This window comes from Sorex araneus, chromosome 5, assembly GCF_027595985.1.
Source record: "Sorex araneus isolate mSorAra2 chromosome 5, mSorAra2.pri, whole genome shotgun sequence".
Lineage (NCBI taxonomy): Eukaryota > Metazoa > Chordata > Mammalia > Eulipotyphla > Soricidae > Sorex > Sorex araneus.
Window position 1 is genome coordinate 208,922,866 of NC_073306.1, and position 25,363 is coordinate 208,948,228.

At 51.9% G+C, this 25,363-nt stretch overlaps 1 protein-coding gene across 2 annotated transcripts; it reads left to right on the top strand.

Moving 5' to 3' along the window:
* Positions 1 to 1,942: 1,942 nt before the first annotated feature.
* On the top strand, positions 1,943 to 22,268 carry NUDT9 (nudix hydrolase 9). Of its 2 annotated transcripts, none has more exons than XM_055140374.1 (8): positions 1,943 to 2,173; positions 6,796 to 7,035; positions 9,439 to 9,534; positions 11,538 to 11,624; positions 15,080 to 15,191; positions 17,202 to 17,348; positions 20,146 to 20,230; positions 21,641 to 22,268. In XM_055140374.1, exons 1-8 carry the CDS (start codon positions 2,067 to 2,069, stop codon positions 21,817 to 21,819), a joined length of 1,053 nt encoding a protein of 350 aa, XP_054996349.1. In that variant the 5' UTR covers positions 1,943 to 2,066; the 3' UTR covers positions 21,820 to 22,268. The 2 variants fall into 2 exon arrangements, with proteins under 2 accessions (XP_054996349.1, XP_054996350.1); XM_055140375.1 differs by lacking the exon at positions 1,943 to 2,173 and adding an exon at positions 4,387 to 4,595.
* Positions 22,269 to 25,363: the final 3,095 nt, after the last annotated feature.

Here is a 25,363-nt window from a genome sequence, read left to right on the forward strand (position 1 = left end):
CCTCCCTTTGCTCAGACGGAAGGTTTCGTGACTCCCTGCCTTATCTGCCTTATCTCCTCTTCTGCCCCGACTCCGACTGCCCCCCTCCACCCTCTAAGCAGAGGCTGAGGGCAGCCCAGCACGCAGGAGGGCCAGGACTGTCTGCGGCACTAGAGGAGCGAGGGCATCTGCACGGCCTTGGAGGGCTGTCACAGGGACCCGAGGCGGGCTCGTAAGGCCACGGGTGACTCAGGGACATGACTCATTGGGCATCACTGTTATGTTGTTGGTTCCCCAAGTTAAGGAAGTGCCGACCTGGATGACGAGCAGTGAGTCAGGGAGGAACTGGCCTTGGGAGAGAGTGGCCGGAAATAGGTCCACAGACATGAAATGCACTTCCTGAGTCAGGTCGGAGACCTCTCAAAAGTTGAGGTAGGGTGGAGGGAAGGATGCAAGGGCAGGGGTGGGGGGGTGGGTGGAGGACAGAGACCACCCACAGGCCACTATGGGTGATGCTCCTCGAAGCAGAAGCAAAGTCACCCCAGGGCGGGAGGCTCAGGCAGGCACGGCCTGCAGTTCCGCCTTATCAGCCCTGCACCTTGGCCAAGGGCGTGCACCCGCCCCAGTGCCTGGCAGAAGCTGAGTGCGGGTCAGCGTTCCTCCACGGTTCCCAGGGGCTGCACTATTTTCAAGAATGAAAAAAAAGGAGTAATTATTATGCTCAGAGTCAAATAAGAAAATTAAAAGAGTCTATTGGCAAGTAAGTAGGAGACACTCCCCAGTAGGGAAGAAACTATAGAACTAGTTAAAAGAGCTTTTGTGCCGTCTCTCTTACATGAGAGCTGGTGTCTCCGCATCTCTCCTAAGTGCAGAGGGCTCTGGCTAGTGTAGGGCTGTGGGGTATTTAACTGACCCTCTGCCCTGGGCAGTGCTCATGATCTGTCTCTGGGGCAGAACTTAGGGTCTTGGGAAACGGCTAACTTCCTTTCCTCAAGATTTTACAAGAATGTTGAGTAAGGCGGGGTCCTGAGAGGCGAGAGTGTGCTGGGCCCACGGGGACAGCCGAGACGGGGCTGCTGGCGAGGGAAGGAAACGGAAGCGACCCCTGGCACCAGGCTTGGATCCCACCCGAGGTTTTTAGAAACGGTTTTGATGCGGAAACGGGTTCCCCAGGAGGTGCGCTGTGGGCTTCCGAGCCGCGCCCCCGCCCCGGGGCGCCCGGGTGTCACCAGGCCTCGAACTGGGACCCCGGGGAGGGCCTGCGGGGTGGACACCGGTGCTGGCAGACGCTTGGGGGATGGACACCGGTGCCCGGAGACGCCCGGGGAGTGGGCAGGGCGCGGGGGGTGGACACTGGTGCCCGGAGACGCCCGGGGAGTGGGCAGGGCGCGGGGTGGACACCGGTGCCCGGAGACGCCCTGGGGATGGACACCGGTGCCGGCAGACGCCTGGGAAGCGGGCAGCGCCCGGGGGGTGGACGCCGGTGCCCGGAGACGCCCGGGGAGCGGGCAGCGCCCGGGGGATGGACCCCGGTGCCGGCAGACGCTTGGGGAGCGGGCAGGGCCCGGGGGATGGACCCCGGTGCCGGCAGACGCCCGGGGGATGGACCCCGGTGCCGGAGACGCCCGGGGGATGGACCCCGGTGCCGGAGACGCCCGGGGCGCGGGCAGGGGCGCGGGGTGGACGCGCTGGCCCCGCGGGGTCGGGAGGAACTGCAGAGAACTCGGCTGAGAGTCCCGTTTTCGGTGCCGTCTCTTAAAACGCAAGTTGGAGAGAGGCGCGGCCCGGCCTCTCTCCCCCTCCCACCACCACCCAGGAGCGCCGACCCCCACCCCGAGACCGGCCGCAGCGGGCCGAGCCGAGCCGCGTCCACTCCGCGCGCGCTCTCGGCACTTCCGCCACGCCCCGCCGGAACCGGAAGCGGCGCTGCTTTACGGCCGGGCTTGGCGGCGGCACCGCCGTAAATTGCCGTGGCGCGCCCGCCCCGCCCCTCCCGGCCCGGCGCCGGCTGTCAGGGTCCCGCCGGGCGCCCGAGGCGGGGGTGAGGCGGACGGACGGGCGGGCTGACGGACAGGCTCGCGGCGCCCATGGCCCGCCGCGTCCCGGGGAGGACTGCAGCGTCGTGGTCGCTGTCGGTGGCCCTGGCCGCGGTGGCCTGCGGGTGCGCGGGCCGCGGCGGCGTCTGGGCGTGCAGGTACTGCCCCGCGGCCCGGTCCGCCCGGCCCGCTCCCCCTCGCGCTCCTCCCCGTCTCCCGGGCCCCGCGGAGCCTCGAGCCGCCCTGGCGCCGGCCCCGGGCCCCCCGGGCCGGGCTAGCCTGCGCCCCGTCTGGGCTAGCCTGCGCCCCGTCTGGGCTAGCCTGCGCCCTATCTGGGCTAGCCTGCGCCCCGTCTGGGCTAGCCTGCGCCCCGTCTGGGCTAGCCTGCGCCCTATCTGGGCTAGCCTGCGCCCCGTCTGGGCTAGCCTGCGCCCCGTCTGGGCTCCTGGGGCTTTCCGGGGGCTGCGGGGGCCCCGGGGCCGGTCCTGCGGCGGGGGCGCGCGGGGAGCATTGCCCGCACCCCTGTCTCCAGCCCGGGGGCAGCTGGGCGCGAGCACAGCTTTGGGGTTTCCCTGAACGGGCCTCTCTGAGGTCTATGTGCCAGGTTTTGGTTTTTTTCCCCCTTCTTTTTGGGTCCCTCCCGGCGATGCACAGGGGCTGCTCCTGGCGCTGTGCTCAGGAGTCACTCCTGGCGGAGCTCAGGGACCATATGGGATGCCGGGGACTGAGCCTGGGAGCGCCCTGTCCACTGCACTGTATCTGCCCTTTGGCCTGACTGGTCACTAGCTTTTGATGTGACAGTTTATTTTTTGCTTTTTGGGTCCCACCTGGCGATGCACAGGGGCTACTCCTGGCGCTGTGCTCAGGAATCACTCCTGGCGATGCCAGGGGATCCTATGGGATGCCGGGGATCCAACCCAGGTGGGCCGCGTGCAATACAAACACCCTCCCTGCTGTGCTATCGCTCCGGCCCTATTTGCGGTTTTTGAAGGGACTGAGCGACTTGTTTTTCCGTCTTGGGGTCCACCCGGGGGTGCTCAGGGCTCAGTCCCGGTCCTGCGCCCCCAAGATACCTCGTGGTGGGCTCCAGGGGGCCAGATGGGGATGGGGATTGAGCCCAGGTCAGCCAGGTGCAAGGCCAGCGCACAGCTGCCTGTTGTAGTGGGCTCTAGCCCCCCGGCGGGTGTGTTTTCCTGTATCCTGATCGTTACTCTGGGGATGGGTTCGGGGAGGGGAGGAAGATCATACTTTCAGTGCCGGTTATCTGGATTTCCAGAGAAGTCACACGCAAATGCAGCATGAAAACGGGGGAAGGTGCTGATGTTCACAACATGAGTTGCAAGTGAAGTATTCTACCACCTGATACTAGTGTCCAGGTCCTCTGGACCTGCAAGTTCTTGACTGGTCAGTCTTCCCCTGATGATTGCGGTGAAACAGTGCTCCACGGATCCATCGTGAGCACCAAAGGGAATAGCGTGGCTTTCCTCCACAGCCTAGGAAGGGCCACGAGAGAATAGTTTGAGGTGCACACACAGGTGCAGAGAAACAAACAGGGGACCAAAGCAGCTAAGTCAGAGGATCGACAGTTTCTTAAAAGCCAAAGAGAGGCTTGGCGCTTGACGCAGCAGTCTCGCTTGTGGGCTCAGTGAGTTGTTGAGCTCTGGCCCCACAGAGCATGCGTGCGGATGTTTGTGCCAGACTCCTCCGTGGTCGCCCAAATGGAAGTGGCCGGGATGCTCTTGGTGTGCAGACAGGAGTGGTACTCAGTTCTGAAGCACCCCCCTAGTGTTCAAGCTGTGCAAGAAACAGCATGAAGAAACCGTAAGACTGTTTCACGGTGGGATAAGCCACTCCTCTGTATGACTCCGTGACATCCTGTGACATCAGAAAAAGGCAACACGCTGCATACGCTGCCTCAGCTTCCAGGGTTGGGGGGAGGTGGTGGAGGTGGGCTGAGAGCTCAGGGTTTCTCAGGCGTGCCGCCAGTCTGTGTATGTGACAACTGGCCAGGTGTCCCGTGTTTAATACCAGTACTGACCCGCATGTACAATAAGGACTTGGGGCTAGTGGCCTCTGTGTGTGTATAAAGTGGGAGCGTATAAGGACTTGCTGTACTTTCCATGTCATTCTGTGGGACGCTGAAACTTGTGGAAAAGGCAGGTGGAGGATTGGAACTGCCTGCAGGCCTCAGTCCATCCCCGGTACCACAGGGAGCGGACCCTGAGGACGGAACTCTGGGTAGCCCCCGAATAACAGAAAAGGCATGTGGGAACCTTGGCTGTTCCAGTTTGCAACTCCCGGTATTGCTTGGTTTAAAAAAAGTTTTAAAATCTTAGGTTTAAATTTTTTTTTTTTTATTGCTTGTTTTTATAGAGTTGGAAAGGCCAGTGAAAGGACAGTGTTCAAGAAAGAATGGTTGTCCTGCCTTTGAAATGATTGAGTGAAATCCTGTCTTTTGCCACAGTTTGGCGGTAGAGGGTGTCATGTTCAGTGAAATACATCAGGAAGATACAACTAATCTCATTCCTGTGATATATAGAGAGATAGAAAGCCAGGGACCACACGGTGTCCCCCAAACAAGTGCCTGGACTTTGACTGCAGGACTGAGGTTACCAAGCGTGGGTAGGGGTGGGGAGAGACGGGTTCCAGGTCACGGACTGCAGAGTGCAGGTGAATGATCTCTGCCTTACATCCGAGCATGAACTACGCACTTTATAACTATACTACCTGGTAGTTAAGAAAAAAAAAAAGATCATAAATCTTAGGGAAATTTCAGGCTTCTGATATTTTGGGGCAGCTTGACTCCTAAGATTTATTTGCCCATCGAACCCTGCTTTCCAGGAATGGAATTCCTGGGTTAAAGAAAGTGAATATACATTGATTGTTGCTAGAAAGCTTTCCTGAGCTTGAGGAGGGTTGCTGTTAATTTTTAAAAAGGTGTCTAGTAGAATTCACGGATGAAGTCATCTGGCTCTGAGCTTTGATGGGAGAAAATTTAAATTAAAAAAAATTGAAATTCCAAGATTTACAGAGTTGCTCACAATTGCAGTTGTTCGAGGCGTCCAGTGTTCCGGCGACATCCCACCACCAGTGTGACTTTCCTCCACCATTGTCCCTCTTTTCCTGCCTACCTGCCAGCAGGCACTCACTAAATCATTTATTTCATATTTCTGGTCACAACCAAATGACAAGTGGAATCATGAAAGATTAGTTTGGTAAAAGAAAATTTGTGAACGTTATATCTCACAGCAGTTTTATTAAAGTCATTGTCTGAGGATTGAGTCGCTAGTTGAGCTTTGGATGTCACTGTTTTTTTCTCGTTGAGCTTAGTGGGTTTCTGTGCGACTTCCCCGTCTCATTTGCCGTGCTCCTCCCGGAGCTGTTGGTGTTGGGAAACTTGGGAACGGCCAGGGGTGGTAGAACGGGACGTTTCACGGGCTTGGCGTCCCTCCCGACGTTAGCCCCGAAGCCGTGGAGCTGAGCTGTCCCTGTGCCCGAGGCTGAGGGTGGAGCTGCAGGCGGAGTAGGGGGGAGACGGGGGCACGGGGCACTGCTGCCCGAGAGAAGGCCCAGGGTTGCAGCCTGGAGACCTGACTGCGGGGACTTTCACTGGGGTTCCACTGGCTCGGCGTCTCTTCAGAGACTGGCAGTAACTAGCCTTTCTGTATCCTCATCCTGCTGTACTTCTAAAGGATGCCCCCTCCCCACCTTCTATGGTGCCGGAGACAGTCCAGAATTACTGATTTCACTTTGTGTCTCGAGTCTGCATCCATCTGGAACCGTCTGCGCCTCTGACTTTCCCTCAGATAGCCTTCGCCGCTGCCGAGACCAGTGTCCTGCAAGGTGTCCTCCAGCCCCAGGCTGCTCTGTGTTTCCCCCAGCTTGACTCAGTCCCCGTATTCTTGCAAGGGGCGTGCGGAAGTCATCAGGTGTGCCCCAGGGGTGCCTCTCGGTGTACGAGAGTGCCCCGTGACGCGGACCCCACGCCACCACCTCTCCGAGTTGCCCGCTGTTTGTCCGGGACTCGGCCAGAGGCGTGAGAGCAGGGAACTGGTGTTCTCCTTGCTTTGCCGCGTTCCCAGGAGTTTTGTTTTTGACTTTAGATGTTCTAGTTGAACACCATTGAAGTTTTCATCTTTATTTTAGCCAGGAGAGTGACACATTTTGACGGGGCTATGGTCAAAAGTCTCTTGTATGTGTTTGTGTGTGTTTACTAACACACAAATTCAGCACTGTTTTCTAATTTCACTTTCTAAGTTTCACTCTAGTTTTTAATTTGTATATTTATCATAGTCTGTCTTCACATGATATTACATTACGTACAATATGAGAACCTACAACAGTGTAGTTTCAGTTTCTTCCCCGTCAGTGCGTTTTTGCCGGACATTTACACACGCGTGCTGGGCTGCCGGGTGTCTCTCCGGATCTCTCCCGCCGTGTGGACTTCCTTGGCTTTCTTCTGTTTATATGGTTGAGTTGGCGTTACGAGCCTTTTTCCCTCAACGGATAATAAGACCCAGTAAATTTCCTGTTTTCTCCGCAGAAACACATTCAGTCGGTAGATATCCATAAGATTTAGCTATCCTTAAAGTTTCTTCGTACCTGAAAATAATTTCTCACATGTGGGACTGTTACACTCCTATGCATAAAGTTGCAATTTTTCGATTTCTAATCCCTTGAAATGGAAAGGTTTTTATTTAGTGTTTTTAGATTCAGTTCTTGAAGTTCTTTTCCTGACATTTCTGAAAACCTCGTTTTCTTTCCCGCCCCGCCCCACCAGGAGCGCCTTTTCATCCTGTTGGTTCCCCCTCAACTCCAACGACATGTCTTGCACGAAGGACGCGAAGGTGCCCTCCCACCACAAGGCCCGCACCTCTCCCTACCCCGGCTCGGAGGTGCATCGCCGCCAGGTGCCCAACGAGAAGGTGGGCTGGCTGGTCGAGTGGCACGACTATGACCCTGTGGAGTACACGGCCCGCTCGGTCTTGGCCGGGCCCCAGTGGGCCGACCCACAGATCAGGTGAGCGTCAGCCACGAGAGGGGGAGTTTGCTTTGTCCACTGTCGGGACAGCTCAAGAATTACGTAGGCTTGGGGCCCGAGCCATTGCACAGCGGGGAGGGCATTTCATCTGTCCCTTCCAGTTATCCGCAGAACGTCTTTTGTCGTTATTTTGAACATCTTGACTTGGATTAACATAAAAAATATATTTTTTGGGTATATTTATCCCTCATTTATAAGTACAGAGGATGATGAAATTAGGTCTGTGAAGGGAGGGCAGAGGGTGGGGACGGGGAGGGGGCAGGAAGAGGGAGAAGGGAGACCCCCATGAGAATGCGCGGCTGCAGAGGAGTGGTGCCCATGCGGGGTTCGGCTCTGCTCCTCTTGCTAGCGAGCAGCAGGGCTGCCTTTCAGGAACGGTGGTGAGCTGGGCGCCTCTGCACTGCTGTCAGCGCTAGTACTGTTCCTTAGAATAGTCCTTCCGCGGGCAGGCAGGGTTGCTCTTCCCCCTTCATAGGAGACCCCGGGACCCAGAGCTTGCCCTCGGCTGCAGTTCCTGAGCCAGCTGCTGCCGGAGCTTGGCAGAATTCTGGCTCTAACCACCTTGCTGCACTGCTACCCTAACCGCAACAGTTCCCACAGCTTGATTTCATGGTCAGATTTATTGTACTTAATAGCCCTTTTAAGATAGTATTCAGCTTGTCAAATAAAAAACCTTTTGCTTGTTGGGCAGATTCAGTTCACTCCCTTGTCAGATCTTCCCAAGGGCTTATTGCTGGTGTGTAGGATAACGTAGCCGCAGGTAGTTTAGGTTTGTGGGAACTTGCCTCTTTGTTTATTTGTAACTTCCAGTAAACCTAAACTACCTGAGGCTGTGTTATCCTACACTGGTGACACCGTTTGGAGCCCGTGTTTTATCCGGAGATGTGTTTGTAATCGTATAAGAGTACTATTATTAATCATGTTAGCCAGTTAGATAAGTTATTTGTTCTAAATGATTTATTTTTATTTTATTGTGTATGTATTTTATATGTATATTTATTTTATTATATATGTATATATATTTACATATGCAGTATGCACAATTAAAATTAGTGATGTTCAGTGGTGCTGTATAGAGGAAGATCAAATACATTGCTTATTTAAATTTAATTTTTTTAAGTGCTGAATTTATACCACCAAGCTTTATCACTTTTATTAATGCTTCAGTTATAACTAGGTTTCTGCATTTTGTTTTTAACAGAAAATCTAGTGTTCCCGAAAGTACAATAATTCTAGTTTTATAATCTCATGATTTTTATCATTTAATTCTTTTTTATTTTTATGTTAGATGGAAGATTAATTAGGTGTCATTAAAGAATGCCTAGATCTTTCAAACTGGAAATTATTTCTCAAACAGAGCACGAATATTTGTGCTCATTTACTGGAACTGAAATACCTCTCTGCTTATTAAATGTGTCTATGCTTATTTACTAGACTTAAAAAAGCAAAGTGACACTTCTGTCAGAGCTGCCCCTGAGCTCACACGCTCTTCCTTTACACCAGGGAACTTGTGTGGGTGATTTTGTAAGGTGAGGAAAGTTATGTAAAAATAATTTCATTGCGGTCTGACATCACTGCTGTGAAGGGCAGTGTGCAGTACAGCCCAGTAAAATCACATTTCCATAGTCTGTGGACACCACCCGGGTCCAGAGTTACATCCTTTCCAGCATCTACTACATTGGTCTTAATCTACATGGTACAGTTTATAGGATGAATTCATTGTTTTATGGCTTTACTTTGACAAAGACATTGATCAGTATACATTGATAGATATTAAAATTACATCACACAGAAACATCGAGATAAGACAAGGGATATTGTTTTTGGAGCTAGTGTTCCCACAGTCCTTTTGCTGATGGCAGCGTGATCCTTCCTCGCAGCATGTTGGAGGAATCCCAGTGTTTCTGCTGCCCTTTCATCCCATAGCTGGCTTATGGTGTTGGTGAAATTATTTTTTTCCTAAATTGTTCTTCAAGGGGCTGGAGCCATAGCACAGTAGTTGGGCGTTCGCCTTTCACGAGGTCGACCCATGTTCGATTCCTCTGCCCCTCTCGGAGAGCCCGGCAGGCTACCGAGAGTATTGAGCCTGCACGGCAGAGCCTGGCAAGCTACCCGTGCGTATTGGATATGCCAAAAACAGTAACAATAAGTCTCTCAATGAGAGACGTTACTGGTGCCCGCTTGAACAAATTGATGAGCAACGGGATGACAGTGACAGTGACAGTTCTTCAAGGAGTAAGATGAATTTATAAATGAATAACTAAAAGACTTGAATAATTTGGTTCCAGGGATATTGCTTTCTCGGAATGACTGAATGGCATTATTATGGCGTTACTAGCTGAGCACTGTTTCTTACTTTGTGTTTTTCTTTTCTCATTACAGCGAAAGTAACTTTTCTCCCAAGTTTAATGAGAAGGATGGACATGTGGAGAGGAAAAGCCAGAATGGCCTTTATGAGATCGAAAACGGCAGGCCGAGGTAGGTGCTAGAAAGAGCATAGACAGCAGTGAGTGTGTGAAGGGTGGGGAAGAGGAGGAACGCGTGCTGAGTGCTTGGCTCTTACGGATGTCGCATGAAGTAATTGACAGAAGTAGTCTCAGGAGTTACTACAAATGCTCCGTGGCAGCGTTAGTTCCATTTCACAGTAAGGGGAGCCAGTGTCGACTGAATGCGTCTCTTCTCACTCTACCTTGAAGGGAGGCATCATCGGATATAAAATTGTACTTTTAATATTTATTAAGTGAAATAATAGCTTCGAGTAAGTATTTATTGAAGTACATAAGAGTAAAAATAAATAACCAGAGAATTTAACACTATTTTTAAAAAGCATTTTTTCTAAAAGATATTACTCTCCTTATATATACTATGGTGGCAGTTGTGTTTGCGGTCTTTCGCCGGGTTTCTCGGATATACAGAGTGCCTGCACCTCACCACCCCCAGAGTGCTCTGACCACTGTCCTGGGCCCTCCCTTATGCTGGCGCTCCCTCCCAGAGTTTGGTGGTCTCAGTTTTGTGATCCAAGCGAGGGGTTTGTCCCCGCTGGTGCTGTCCACTGCCTTATTTGGTGTCTCTGTGTCCCATAGTGTGTGAGGACCAGGTGTTAGTTCTTCTCCCGCTGACTTATGTTGCTTAACATACTGCCCTGCAGTCCATCTACTTCGTTTTTCCTTTTGCCACGTCATTATTGTTAGGGACTGTATTTGTCTTCAAGTTCACCGATACATCTCTCCATATCTAGAATTCAGATATTTGGCTTGCTGTTGTATTCTTTTAAAAAAATAATTGATTAATCAATTAAAAATTTTATTGAATCACTGTGAGATAGTTACAAACTTTCATGTTTGGGTTACAATCACACAATGATCAAACACCCATCCCTCCACCAGTGTGCATTCCCTACCACCAATATCCCCGTTATATCACCCCTTTCCCACCCTCCCCCTGCCTCCATGGCAGACAATATTCCCCATACTCTCTCTGTACTTTTGGGCATTATGGCTTGCAGCACAGGCACTGAGAGGTCATCATGTTTGGTCCATTATCTACTTTCGGCACACATCTCCCATTCCAACTGGTTCCTCCAGCCATCATTTTCTTAGTGATCCCTTCTCTATTCCATCTTCCTTCTCCCCTCTGCTCATGAAGCAGGCTTCCAGCTATGGGGCAATCCTCCTGGCCCTTGTGTCTATCTGCTGTCCTTGGGTGTCAGCCTCATATGATGTTATTCTATACTCCACAAATGAGTGCAGTCCCTCTATGTCTGTCCCTTTCTTTCTGACTCATTTCACGTAGCATGATACTCTCCATGCCTATCCATTTATAAGCAAATTTCATGACTTCATCTTTCCTAACTTGCTGTTGTACTCTTTAGCTCCTTCAGTTTCATTTGTATGGATTCCGTCATCCTCTGAATCAGTTCCTCCGGGAGTTGAGTATCTCCAAGTATCTTGAGTACTCTTCAAGTATCGTGAAGAGGGATGACACTGAAACAATCTCTTTCAGTGATTGTTTACCTTCCGTTGCCACTGCCTGGGGTGTTGGTTTCAGGTCCTCCACTTGGCCTGAGAATTTTGATGAACTTGAGGACTTGCCTGGTCTTCTGTCCCTGTCTGCCAGTGCGGCGGATTCCTGGTTTTCCTTTCATTTGCAGAGTTTAGGGGTGCTGACTGTGATTCCTGCTTGTCCGAGTACTGGCTTGATTTGTTATTTTACCAAAGTCAGCAGGCTGCTGCGTCTGCCTCTGTTGTTCTGTTTCCATTCCCGGTTTATGGCGTTTCAGCGTAGATCTGGTTTCTCCTGCGTAGCTGCCGGGGCTCCTGTGGGGATGTTCTGGCCTGAATCAGACCCTGCAGTTTCCCACAGCCTGAGCGCGGCGAGGCGGGTGCAGTACAGCCGCCACTTGCCTCGCCCTGTTTCTACACCACGACGAGTTGAGTTACACAATCAAAACACTCAACTGATTTTATGTTTTTCTTTCCCAGAAATCCTGCAGGACGGACAGGACTTGTGGGGCGAGGTCTTTTGGGGCGCTGGGGCCCAAACCATGCTGCAGATCCCATCATAACTCGGTGAGAATAAAAGAAAATATTCAGTAACAGACTGAGAAAATGCAACTCTAATTATGTGTTCGCATACTCATTTAGGAGGTGTACTTGTGCGTATTTGGCATATCCATGAATCTGTAATGGAAATCTTCGTCAAGTTATAGTGGTCTGTTGTAAGGGTAAAGTTGTGGTTCTAAACTATACAAGTCTGTTAGGTATTACTGAAACAAAGTAAATTCACTAGATACTTAGCACCTGTTTGTTCCCAAGTTGAGTGTAAGAATACACACACACACACACACACGCATTAAAGGATAAGAATACTACGATTTAGTTCCCTGTCAATGAAGGGCTGTGGCTGCATTTGCAAGATAAAAAGTTAAAAATAAGGAAATATTGTGGGTAATATAACACAAAACGCTTTCGGAAAATTGGAAGTCTGGAGGGTGGGGCATGGTGATGACAGACCAGAGCACCCGACAAAAGTTGACTGAACTGGACTCAGAGCTTGGGCCGCGACCAAGGGGAGGCCTTAAAAGGCTCGTACTAGTGTCTCAGTGAATGTTGAGGGGAAGGAGACCGGGCTGGTTGAAGCAAAACTCCCTCTAGGAGGGGCTGGAGAGAGAGTCCAGCGGACAGCGCGCTCTCTGCGTGCCGCGCCCATAAAGCCCCTGAGCACAGCCAGGTGTAGACCCCCCAGCCCCCAATTCTTCTAGGAGAAAGGGGTCTCATTAAATTGAACTTAATTAACTTTTATCCCACTCTGTTGTGGCGAAGACTGGTTGTCACAGGTAAGCCTTGTGACCCGGACTCGCCGGAGGAGCAGGGCGTCGTGTGCCCGAGACAGAGCTGGCTGGCCTGCCTGCTCACAGCCAGAGGCCCTGAGTGGACATTAAGCAGAACCGTGGGGGTCAGGGAATTGTATGGGCAGGTGGATTTAGCCGTATGACTCTCCGTATGAATCTTCTTTCTAGTACATCTAGGAAACTTTGTCTTCACTGTCATTCTTTGACTTATTTTTATTTATTTATTTATTTATTTTATTTTTATTTTTACTTTTTTTTGCTTTTTGGGTCACACTGGCGATGCACAGGGGTTACTCCTGGCTCTGCACTCAGGAATTACTCCTGGTGGTGCTCGGGGGACCATATGGGATGCTGGGATTCGAACCCAGGTCGGCCGCGTGCAAGGCAAACGCCCTACCCCCTGTGCTATTGCTCCAACCCCGACTTGTTTTTATTTTTAGGATTTCTTTCTGACCAGTTTTTCCTCCCATGTGGCGGTCACTATATTCTGTATGCAAACAGACTTTCTTTCCAAGTTCCCTATTTGCAAGTTTCAGGAAGTGAGACTTCAGTATCCATCCTGCCTTACAGCCCTTTGAGTTCCCTGTCAGAGGGGATCTTTACCTGATACCCGCCCCATATTGTGTCCTTTCTGCCCACCCACCTACCTGCCTCTCCTTCTCTCTGCATTCCTGGGTGTCCGCCTGCCAGCCTGCGTGACTCGTCACTGTCCTCACTCACTGCAGTGGGCACGGCGGGTAGATTTCAGTGGAAGAGGACATGCTCTGCATCGCTAGCTTGGGTTCAGTCCGTGACACCAAAATGACATCTTCAGAGATTTTATGATTTAAATAAAGGGAAGAAAATAGTCACAGCAGCGTCTCTGGGGACATGGCATACGGAAGGTGGCAGGAAGCAGCACTGGCTTTGCAATATGGCCAGAATCAAGCCTGTGGGACCTGCCCCCGTGCCTGGAGGTGGGGCGGGGATTCAGCTCCCCCACGGGAGAAGGACTTGGGGAAGGGTCCTCGTGCACACAGCCACGGCTGCTGTTGAAGAACCGGTGGGTGGGTACCACCACGGAAACCCGGATGCCCACAGTTGCCAGTCTCCACGTCTGCACCCGGTTTCCTGAACACATTACTTGGTTCCTTGGCTCTGCTTCACGCGTCATTTCTGTCTGGCACCCTTGAAAACAGATGTTGCAGAAATGAGTCTTTCATGTCTGTTCACTGTCGACACCAAGCTCTCTCCGTTTGTTCGTTCGTGCTGTTTGTTCAGCAGCCCCACAGCTGGCTCTGAGCGTGTGGGGAGGGAGGGAGGGCCAGACTGCTCGTCACTGTCACACAGGTGTGGAGCTCCTGTCTCAGCTACTGAGCGTGTGGGGAGGGAGGGAGGGCCAGACTGCTCGTCACTGTAACACAGGTGTGCAGCTCCTGTCTCAGCTACTGAGCGTGTGGGGAGGGAGGGAGGGCCAGACTGTGCTCGTCACTGTCTGTAACACAGGTGTGGAGCTCCTGTCTCAGCTGCTGAGCGTGTGGGGAGGGAGGGAGGGCCAGACTGCTCGTCACTGTAACACAGGTGTGCAGCTCCTGTCTCAGCTGCTGAGCGTGTGGGGAGGGAGGGAGGGCCAGACTGCTCGTCACTGTAACACAGGTGTGCAGCTCCTGTCTCAGCTACTGTATCTCTTCAAGTCTCGTGAACAGTGATGACAAAATCGTAGACGTTTTGTTTAGTATTAGAAGTTCAAAAATTGTTATTTTCACTGAAACGCCCTTTTATTTTCTGTTTCATTTTTGTTTTTGTTTTTTGGGCCACACCCAGTAGTGCTCAGGGGTTATTCTGGGTGTATGCCTGGTGGTGCTCGGGGGACCATGTGCGGTGCTGGGGGTTCAGCCCTAGTTGGCCGTGTGCCAGGCAAACGCCTTACCTGCTGGACTGTCTCTCTGCCCCTGGGACAGTCCTTACAGTTCTTGCAGTTCTTAAAATTAGGCTTGGGAGATGGATTTACTGGTGGGAGATTTATTCATATCCTCGGAAGGAGACTGGGATTTGTGTATGTCCATACTGAAATTAAAAGTGCCTTGATAATTTTTAAAAATCACATGAATTTAATTCAAAATATAAAGTAAAGGGCAGAGTGGCATTTCCCCCCCCTAATCGTAAAAGGCATGAAGACAGAGACAAAGCTTATGATACCAGCCGGAGATTCCTCAGAGAATATGCTCTGACGATAACTAATTCAGAGTGAACTGTAAAACCAAGACACTAGATTTTTACACTACCTGTAATTCTGTGGGTGCTGGGGATGCACCCCAGTAGTGCCGGGGACAGGACAACTCCCTATAATTTCTTTAAAAAAAATAGTTTTTAAATGCTGCTTCTAAATTCTGCTTAGCTTAAGATTTTTCTTTTGGATAACACTTTAAGTAGTACCACCTATTTGTATTCTGAATTTTCATTGCAGAGACTGTAATATCCTTGTAGTCAGTAGACAATAATCCTGGTCTATAACTTGCTGACTGTAGGATATTTCTCATGCAAAATAGTATTTTGATAAAACTAGCAGATAGGAGGTAAATTTATATATACTCTTATAAATGAAAACTTCATCTTTATAACTTTGTCCCAAGCTTGAAATATAACGTTGGATTTTGTTCTAAATTAGTTGTGATTTTACATTGTTATTTTTAGGTGGAAAAGGGATAAAAGTGGAAATAAAATCACCCACCCCGTATCTGGAAAAAATATCTTACAGTTTGTGGCGATAAAAAGGAAAGACTGTGGAGAATGGGCCATCCCAGGGGTAAGCATTGAAGCCAGACGAATGTTCTCCGTCCCCTTGCTCGCCTGAAGTGGTTGCTGTGGGGCTTCCCTATCCCTGTCCCTCTCCGCTTCCAGCAGAGAAGTGTTGTCTCTCGTGGTTTACCCTGTGGTGAGGGTCACTGTGAGTCGCAAGTGTAGGATAGTAGAGCAAGGCCCTGACTCTGAGTTCAGTGCTAAAACCAGGGAGAGGTGAACTTTGAGGTCAGAGACCTAAGCTGTGTCCGGACCCGGCCGCTCTGCACTGAGTGATGTGGAATTCAGATCTCGTCTTTGCAGACGTCATATCTACATCATGGGATTACCAGTGAGAGCGTGTAATACATACCATGTGTGTCGGTCCTGGGACGTTTAGTTCCATCTCTGAACTCAACCGTATTCCAAGCCCAAAGTAAGACTTTTAGTATTTGTTGGTTGAACTTTGAGACCTTTAGGCATAACGAAGAAAAAGTAAACTTGTGTGACTTAACAGTCCCTGTGCTTTAAAATGCCCATAATATCAGCATTTTAATATCAGGTGGGGTTTGTTGTTGTTGTTAAGTTCATGCTGAGTGGTGTATTTGAAGTAGCTTTTAAAAGCGGGTGTGTGCTCACAGTGCTGTCGTGAGAAACGGAGACCCTTTGGTGAGTGAGGCGACCCTACATTCTTCACTCCAGAGTAGCTTTTCCTTGGTAGGATGCAAGTAGAAGATGTGCAGGATGCAAGTGGTCAGCTGACTTTACTTTGCAGGATCCAAGTAGCACGGAAAGAAAGATTTCGGCTGATTGCGACTGAAGTTTAGTCCAATTGCTACAAGTCAGGCAGTCAAACTTACTCATTTTGAGTGCAAAGCTACTAGTGATTTCATCAGAGGATGTCTGTTTTTATTGCCATGAATTTGAAATTCTGGTGAGTGCAGTCGGTGTTGTCTCGGCATTGTTTGAACGCCGTTCATCTCCTGTGCTCTGTCTCTGAGCCTTTTCCCGTTAGTATGGTAGGCATTGAGGTGCAGCAGGCAGCATCGGTGAGTGTCTGCCCTCGGTGCTCTGCTCTCGACAGAGGGAGCGAGCAGGAGGCTGTGGGGAAGGGGCTGGAGCGAGGGCGGGGGACCGGCAGGAAGCCCGGAGGTGCCCTTGAGCACACGCACCCGTGGCCCGTAGGACAGACAGACAGACGTCGGTGACAGAAGATGGCGGAGAAGCATCGGAGTGCGCTAGCGGTCACCAAGGGCTGTGCTGCACAGTCTGGCCAGGGCCGCGCTTGGTGGTGCTCAGGGTCACTCCCAGCTCCGTGCCTGCGCCTCGTGTGTGCACTGAGGCCCACTGAGCACCTTCTTGGCCCCCGGTTGCTCTTGATGAGTCGGGGCCGTCCAGAGCCAAGGGAGTGGGACAGGGAGGTTTCTTGCAGAGGGGCTGTCACACCAGCCTCTGGCAGCTTTGCCTCACCCCGAGGGCCCTGAGTTTGGGTGCAGCGGGAGGGAGGCGGGGCCGAGGCGCAGAGCAGCCTTGGGAGTGCGGGGGTGCTCCTGCTCCAGCGGAGGTGAGCTGGTGTGAGGAGATCTCACAGAGCAGGCGCCTGGATTGTTCGGGGTGCAGAGCAGAGGGAAGGGAGGGGAGGCACCTAGAACTGAGCTGTCAGCAGCCAGGGGCCCTCCCGGGGCCCCCAGGGAGGCCGTGTGTCTGGAGCGGGTGGACGATGGCGGTAAAGCGGCTGACCAGTGGGGAATGGCCACTGGTGCCCTTCTTGCCTCCGGCTGCTGCCTGAGCCAGAGTTGGAAATGCGGAAATGCGGAAATGTGTCGGGCTGGCCCGGCTAGTTGGGGTGGCCAGTGTCGTCACTGGTCAGCCGTGTGCGGTGGCTTGGCGGCCCGTGTCCCGGGAAGCAGGTGTCCTCAGAAGAGCGTGTGAGCACAGTGAGCGTCTCGGGGCAGGCCCAGGGGCGTCACATCCTCTGTTGCAGTCGGTCCTGGGCCGAGATCTCCCTCCCTCACGGCTCTTTGCACCCCTGGCTCAGGGCATGGTGGACCCGGGAGAGAAGATCAGCGCCACCCTGAGGCGCGAGTTCAGCGAGGAGGCGCTCAACTCCCTGCAGAAGTCCAGCGCCGAGAAGAGGCAGCTGGAGGAGCAGCTGCACAAGCTCTTCAGCCAGGACCACCTCGTGGTGAGCCGGCGATGCCCGGGGGCGAAGGGTCCTTACGGCCACTTGGAAGTCAGGCAGGACGTTTCCCGGAACTGGCTCCTTCTGTGTGTGAAATGCGGATGGGGGGCTGGAGCGATAGCACAGCGGGGAGGGCGTTTGCCTTGCACGCAGCTGACTGGGATTCAATTCCCAGCATCCCATATGGTCCCCTGAGCACCGCCAGGAGTAATTCCTGAGTGCAGAGCCAGGAGTGACCCCTGTGCATCGCCGGGTGTGACCCAAAAAGCAAAAAAAAAAAAAAAAAAAAAAGAAATACGGAGTGATAAACAGCCTTGCTGTAGATTTCTACAGGTCAGTCACATTGTCCTGTGAGGGGCGGGGGCTGTGTGCACCCGCGTGGGGCTCAGGGCCTACTCGGCCTGGCGCCAGGGCCGAGTGCTGGGGATTGCCCCGTGCACATCAGCAGCTGTACCTGCTGTATTATCTTAGCGGCCCGAGGTGAGTCCCTTCTGGTAATCACACTTGTCTTCTCTTTTTTTGTTCCTTTTGAGTTTCCCGCACCCCCACGTAGAGAGCAGAGACTCTGCCCCAGAGCAAGCCTTCCAGAGGAAAACGTCACGATGGTCTTTACTGGCAGCAAATTTTTCTCTCATTTTGCAAAAAAATTAATTTTTACCCCTTTTTTTGGCATTCTGTTTTAACTGCCAGGCCCAGAGTGATAGCACAGAGGGTAGGGCGTTTGCCTTGCACCCGGCCAACCTGGTTTGATCCCCGGCATCCCATATGGGCCCCCAAGCACTGCCAGGAGTAATTCCTGAGTGCAGAGCCAGGAGTGACCCCCGAGCAACGCTGGGTGTGATGCAAATAATAATAATAATAATAATAATAATAAAATTTAAAAATTAAATGCCAGGCCCTCCCTTAGTTTTTCTGTCTGTTTTTCTTCTGTCCTTTCATGCTTTTTTCTTCTCTTCTTTCTTTCTTTCTTCCATTCTTTCCCTTCTTTCCTCCCTTTTCCTTCCTTCCTTGCTTCCTTCCTCCCTCCCTCCTTCCCTTTCTTCCTTCCTCCTTTTCTTCTTTCCTTCCTCTTTCCCTTTCTCCCTCCTTCCTTTCTCCACAGTCAAAGGTACTCCAGGGCTGCTCCTGACTTCGTGCTCAGGAGAGTCTTCTGGTAGTGACCAGGGATTTTGGCATGTGATGCCAGGGGTTGAATCAGGACTTGCTGTCAGCACCTTAACTGTGCACTGTCTATCAAGCTCTCCAGGTGTTTCTATAATGACTTATCTCACGTTATCATTAGAACATACTAATGATATTGTATTGCCAGTTCCAGCCTGGCAGGACTGCACTCTCTCTAAGTAAGTCAGTCAGCAAACAGCTTGCCACAAAGATTTGTTTTGTGATAGCACAGCAGGTAGGGCATTTGCCTTGCACGCCGCTGACCCAGGTTTGGTTCCTCTGTCCCTCTCGGAGAGCCCGGCAAGCTACCGAGAGTATCCTGCCCGCACGGCAGAGCCTGGCAAGCTCCCCGTGGAGTATTCGGTATGCCAAAAACAGTCACAACAAGTCTCACAATGGAGACATTACTGGTGCCCGCTCCAGCAAATGGATGAACAACGGGACAACAGTGCTACAGTGCTTGTTGGGTCACACCCAATGATGCTCAGGGGTTGCTCCTGACTCCGCACTCAGGAATTACTCCTGGCAGTGCTTGGGGGACCGTATGGGTGCTGGGAATTGAACCCAGGTCAGTCGCGTGCAAGGCAAATACCCTCCCCGCTGTGCTCCAGCCCCATTTTTCTTATTTTAATAGACTTCAGGGCTGTACCTGGGGGTGCTCAGAGCTGGTAGGTATGAGTTAATGAACTTTACCCTCATAACAGAAAAAACATTTAATTTCTATGAATTCAGCTCTTCTGAAAGGAATTTATATTTTAATGTTTGTCATTCAGAGTTTTCCTGATTGATAACTTTTTAAATTTCATGCTATTTTATTTATTTTTGTGATTAAAATTACCTTATAAGTTACTAATCTTAAGGGAAATGACAGATTTCTCTTTAGCTTGTTTTTCTCTTTTATTTTCCTTTTTGTTGTTCTGTTGTTGTTTTATTTTGTCGGAATAGTTTTGATATCCTCCTAGAATTGCAGTTTCATAGTTATAAGTGATATTGAACAGTGTCTTGGGCGATCACGTTTATGTTAGGAGGCTATATGCAAATCATTTTTATCCGTTCATAGCTTAAATATCAGTCTTTACAGTTACCGCAAGAGTGGGCTTATCCTGAGTGCATGCAGGACCCCAGATGCTTCTCGTCACTTTATTGTAGAGGTTCAAGTTGGGGATTCTAGAGTGTTCAGGTCACTCTCTCTACGGGTGAACAGTATCACTCGCTGTGTCCACCGACGCCCACAGAGGTCACAGTACCCACAGGCGTGTCCGTGGGTCAGAGAGATGTTCTCTCTGTCCAGGCGTGTCCGTGGGTGGGAGAGGTGTTCCCTCTGTCCAGGCGTGTCCATGGGTGGGAGAGATGTTCCCTCTGTCCAGGCGTGTCCGTGGGTGGGAGAGATGTTCCCTCTGTCCAGGCGTGTCCGTGGGTGGGAGAGGCCCCTCTGTCCGTGGGCACGTGTGTGGGGTCCGAGAGAGTGGCCCAGTGGGGGCTTCCTGTACTTCCTCCCCTAGGCTGCTCATTAGCATATGAGTGAAATGCATATTATTCTGCAGTATGCCCCTTACCGCATTCCTCATTCCAAGGAGGTAGTTTCTCCACCCTCCGTTCACCCTAGATGTTTTTTAAATCTACCTTCTTTTGGAAACAGATCTACAAGGGGTATGTGGATGACCCTCGCAACACCGACAACGCGTGGATGGAGACGGAAGCTGTGAACTACCACGATGAAACCGGTAACTCCTGGATTTGATTAATCCGACCGGATTAGGGACTCCATTTAAATCAAGTAACCTCAGGCATAATTCAGTTTTAGCATCTTGATCCAACTTGATGGGTGGGAGAATCACGTTTCTAAGAAACTGTAACTGGGGAGGAGAAGTTGCTCTGAGGGCTGTGCTCGTGCTTCGTGTCAGACCAGGCTGTTCCCCGCGGGGTGTCCTGCCCCGAGCACCGAGGCCCAGCCCGGACCCTGGCAGGGTGGTGTCCCCTGAGCACTGCTGCAAGTGGCCCCGGCTGCCGAGTGTGGCCCGAAAGGCACACCAAGATGAAACAAAAGAAACCAAAATAAAATGAGGCTATTAACAAGGTGTTAGAAGGAAAGCCTCAGAGTGTGGCTAGCAGCCAACTGCCTTCAGTCCGTTGGTGGTATGCCAAACCAAGGTGGAATTTTCATATAAAATCATGTCCCGAGGATTATTGAATTATTTGGGCTGGAAGTAGGATCTATGGCCAGAATTAATTTATATTTATTTTACTTAAGTTTGAAATACATAAAGTTTGAAATACTTTATGGTAGGCATTTATTATTAAAACAAAATGCCAAAAATACTCCAAGCAAAGAAAAATTATAAAATTAATGCTTTTTTCTAGTCCATGAATGAAAAGTATTTGTTTTAGATGGGGGAATCCAATAAAAAAAAATCCAATATTTTTATTGGAAAAGGAGAGGGGGATATTCTGTTTCAAAAGGCGCTTGCCTTGCGGCTGGCTGTCGGGTTGGATCCCCAGCCCTGAGGGGCCCCGGCTGGGCTGCCGGCTATGCCAGGAGCTACGAGCAGCCCCAGGGCAGGGCAGGGTTGTCCCCAGGGCCCCAAATAAGGTATCATCAGGGGAAAAGAAGCTTTTCTTTCCTTTAGACTTTGACCAGCTTCTCTGGAACCCTGAGGGGTGATGCTTTAGGTCTTGTTTTTGTCTGTACTCCCCGTGTCCGAGTAAGATGCTGAGGCTCAGGGGTGCAAACCCGAGGGAGCACAGGATCAGTGTGGGAACTGTGCGTGCGCTCCAGGGCCCTGTGTGGGCGGCTCCTGTCGCTGCTCCTCCTGCCTTCCCCTGCGGCTGCCCGTCCCCTGCTCTGTCGAGTCTGGCTCTGGCTCTGGCCCCGGGACGTGCTGTTTGGTCCTTTCAGTCCCCGGTGCGGCTCCTGCCCCAGCCTGGCTCGGGCACCAGTGGCCTCAGGTGTCCATCCCGGGGGGGCGCCAGTGGCCTCAGGTGTCCATCCTGGGGGGAGGCGCCAGTGGCCTCAGGTGTCCACCCGGGCCCTGTGCGGTGATGACTGATTCAGCCACACCCTGAGGTGTCGGGAGTGCTGAAAAGGACACGACTGGGTTCCTTTCTGCTGACGGTGTTTTCTCCTCGGTGTCCAGGTGAGATCATGGATAATCTCGCCCTGGAGGCCGGGGACGATGCCGGGAAGGCGAAGTGGGTGGACATCAATGACCAGCTCCAGCTCTACGCCAGCCACGCGCAGTTCATCCGCCACGTGGCCGAGAAGCGGGACGCGCACTGGAGCGAGGGCCCGCAGGCCCACTGCCGGGGGGTGTAGGGGGCTGCAGGCCCACGGCCGGGGGTGTAGGGGCCGCAGGACCCGCCAGGGGGAACAGCACACCCCGTGAAACAGGGCGGGATTCTTTCCGGCCCGAAGGAATGTCATCACACTTTGTATTATTCGACTTCAGCATGACCGGACTTAAACGAGCACTGAGCTGAGGAGCTGCAATGGAAATAAGGGCCACCTGCTCCCCAGGCGCGTCTCCACCTGTCACAGAGCTCGCCGTCCTCCTCCTCCTCCTCCTAGTTGTCTAAGACCAGAGGCCCTCCCTTCGGGGGGGGCCCCGACGTTGTCTAAAACTGAGGCTTCTTTCAGTTGTTTGTCTTCCGTCTTACTGAAGCTGGTTTCCAAAATGGGAACTTTGTGTATTTTTAACACGAACCACCAATTTTATGAGGTAATTTTAGTCACCGGTGAAGTCAATAAAGTTAATGATCAAGGAACCAAGTTTCTTGTCTTTTCAAAAATCCCAAATGAAAAGAATGTGTCCAGGACGTTAGTCCTCTAGATGAGTACGTCTGTTCTGCACGACTGTGGCCGTGTATGCCGTGAGTGAATTAGCAAACCGTGCTCAGAGGCGGTTGGAATCGTACTAGGAGAGACGCCTTGGGCTGGACGTGTTTTCCTGAGGAAGGGAATTAAGAATTGGAATTGTGTCTGAGAGCCACGTTGCTACTGTGACGAGCCCCAGAGGGAAGGGTTGGTTTCGGGGCGCCCCGGGAGGCGGTGGGGCAGAGGGACATCACCTCCCACCTTGGAGACCCTTGGGGCACCCGCCATCTCTGACCCCCACCCCCCTCCTCCCTGGATCAGACCGGACAGCTTCAGAGAGGAGGCGTCGGGCTGCCCGAGCTGCTTGCTTTTGTTTCTTCAGATTCCGAAGAAACGTGCCGGGCGCACGCTAGCGGGGACAGAACTGGGACTTTTCTGTCCCCGGTGTATTTCCAGTTTCCCCAGCAGCTTGGAACGCTCTGTTTAGGGAGCTTTCGTGTACGGCCCTAGTTCTCTGACGTCCCAGTCCTCGGCGCCAGTCCAGGCCTTCCCGGAGAGGGGGAGGCTGCTGCTGAAGGCGGATGGTCTTGCTTTTTGGGTCACACCTGGCGATGCTCAGGGGTTACTCCTGGCTCTGCACTCAGGAATTACTCCTGGCGGTGCTTGGGGGACCCTGTGGGATGCCGGGGATCGAACCCGGGTCGGCGGTGTGCAAGGCAAACGCCCTCCCCCCTGTGCTGTCACGCCAGCCCCATCAAGGTTGAACTTTAAAAACTTGCTCCTTTCAGCAGGTTTGATTGTTGGGGGGAAATTCCAAATAATAATAGCGAGTTCTCTGTTGGAATACTGAATGTATCCAAAGTATAGAGACAGTAAAGTGAAGATCATTAGCCACTCGGGTGAGGGGTGGGTGTGGGAGGGGGATATATTGGGGTTCTTGGGGGGGAACATGTTGCACTGGTGAAGGGATGGGTGTTTGATCACTGTATGACTGAGACTTAAACCTGAAAGCTTTGTAACTTTTGTCACGGTGATTCAATAAAATAAAAATTAAAATAAATAAATAAATAAATAAATAAATAAATAAATAAATAAATAAATAAAAATTTGCTCCTTCCTGTGCAGAATAGACCTCTCGAAAGCCACCGCTGCCCACAAAAACTTTTTTTTTTTGCTTTTTGGGTCACACCCGGCGATGCACAGGGGTCACTCCTGGCTCTGCACTCAGGAATTACTCCTGGCGGTGCTCAGGGAACCATATGGGATGCTGGGAATCGAACCTGGGTCGGCCACATTGCAAGGCAAACGCCCTACCCGCTGTGCTATTGCTCCAGCCCCCCACAAAAACTTTAGAGAAACCGGGTAATTCCCCGAAGAGTGATGTTCTCTTGTTTACCGCTCGAGCCATTGAGACGGACATTAATAAAGGCCCTGAGGTGGGGCCAGGACGGGCTCGTGCCACAGCCCTGCTATGCAGGCGCCAGGCTCAGGGTTCGATTCCTGGCATGGCCTGCTGCTGAGCGCGGGTCAGGGGCTCCACACTCATTCGGGACCCTCGGTGCCACCTCCGCCGAGTGTGTGGGGGCTCCCTGGACGAGGGGGTCCTGCACACGGTGAGGCCAGCATGTGAGCACTGCGGCGGGTGCAGTGTGTGAGCCCCACACCCCGGGAAGGAGGGCAGCCCCGGCCTGGCGGAGCCCTGAGCACCCCGGGTGGGTGGGCCGGCACCAGACTCCTCTCCCCGAAAGGGAGGGAAAGAGAAGAAGACATTAGGTTCTGTTCAACTTTGGTTTAAGGAGAAGCACAGTACATGGTCTATAGACACAGTTTTTTCAGAGCATTTTGGATTTTCCTTTTTTTCTGGAACATTCTCGAAGGATGCAAAACAGTAAGCTGCTAAACTACAGGTTTAACTAGGTAATCGCCACACAGCTGCTGGTCTCCAGCACCGTCTACAATCAAGAAAGACAAAAACGTTTAAGTCGAAGATGTTTCTGGAGGATGTTTCTATTTTTATGTTACTCGGTAATGCCTTCATGTTCGACTTTCTTGCGTTCATGGACTATTTTCTGTCCTTTAGAGGCCTTCGATAAGCAGCAATAGTACCGATTGCACACTCATTCACATTGGCTCAAACCCTCGAGAGAATGCTGGCAAGGACAGGGCAGAATTCCTAGTCTGCAGGTGAGACTGATCCAGGAAGGCCACCCCCGGGTTTATTCAGTCAGGGTCCGATCTGGGGTTTGGGTTCTGCTCTGCCTGGCTGCAAAACCTGGAATCTCCCTACTGGATTCTCTCCGAAGGCCGTGCAGGTTTTACGACTGTTTCTTCCGAGTGCGTTTGGAAGACGACCCTTGAGCAGTCCCCATGTTGCCATGGTAATGCGTTTATGGCCTGTGCGGGGAGCATTTCAAGGCCTCCGAGCCGTGAAGGAGAGCCCCAAGGACACGCCTGGCAGTGCTCTGGGGTCCCTGGGATGGTCGGGGAGTGAACCAGCCAGCAGCACGCAGGCAGCGCCTCACCCCTGCCCTGCCTCCCTGGCTCCGTGGCTGGAAATTGAAGGCGCACCTAGAATTTGCCTAGCACGGTAGGAATTGTTGGCGTCACTTTGGCCCCAAGATGACCCGTTTGATGTTATCTGGGCTGGAGGAAAAGTGGCCCCACACTGTCTTCCTGGGGGGTGTTCCTGGGCCTTGAAAGCATTTCAACGGAAACAGAAGCAGGTCCTCAACTTACCTAAGACCGTAGCTGTCCCCAGAGCTAAAGTCTGGGAGCTAAAGAGTGTGACCTAGAACATTCTAAACATTTTTAGAGGCTTTGCTTCCCTTAGAAAGGCTTCAGGGGGCTTCAGGGGGCTGCAGCCATAGCATGGCGGGGAGGGCGTTTGCCTTGCACGCAGCCGACCCGGGTTCGAATCGCAGCATCCCATATGGTCCCCCAAGCACCGCCAGGGGTAATTCCTGAGTGCAGAGCCAGGAGTAATCCCTGTGCATCACCAGGTGTGACCCAAAAAAGAAAAAAAAAAGGCTTCAGGGTTTCAGTTTCC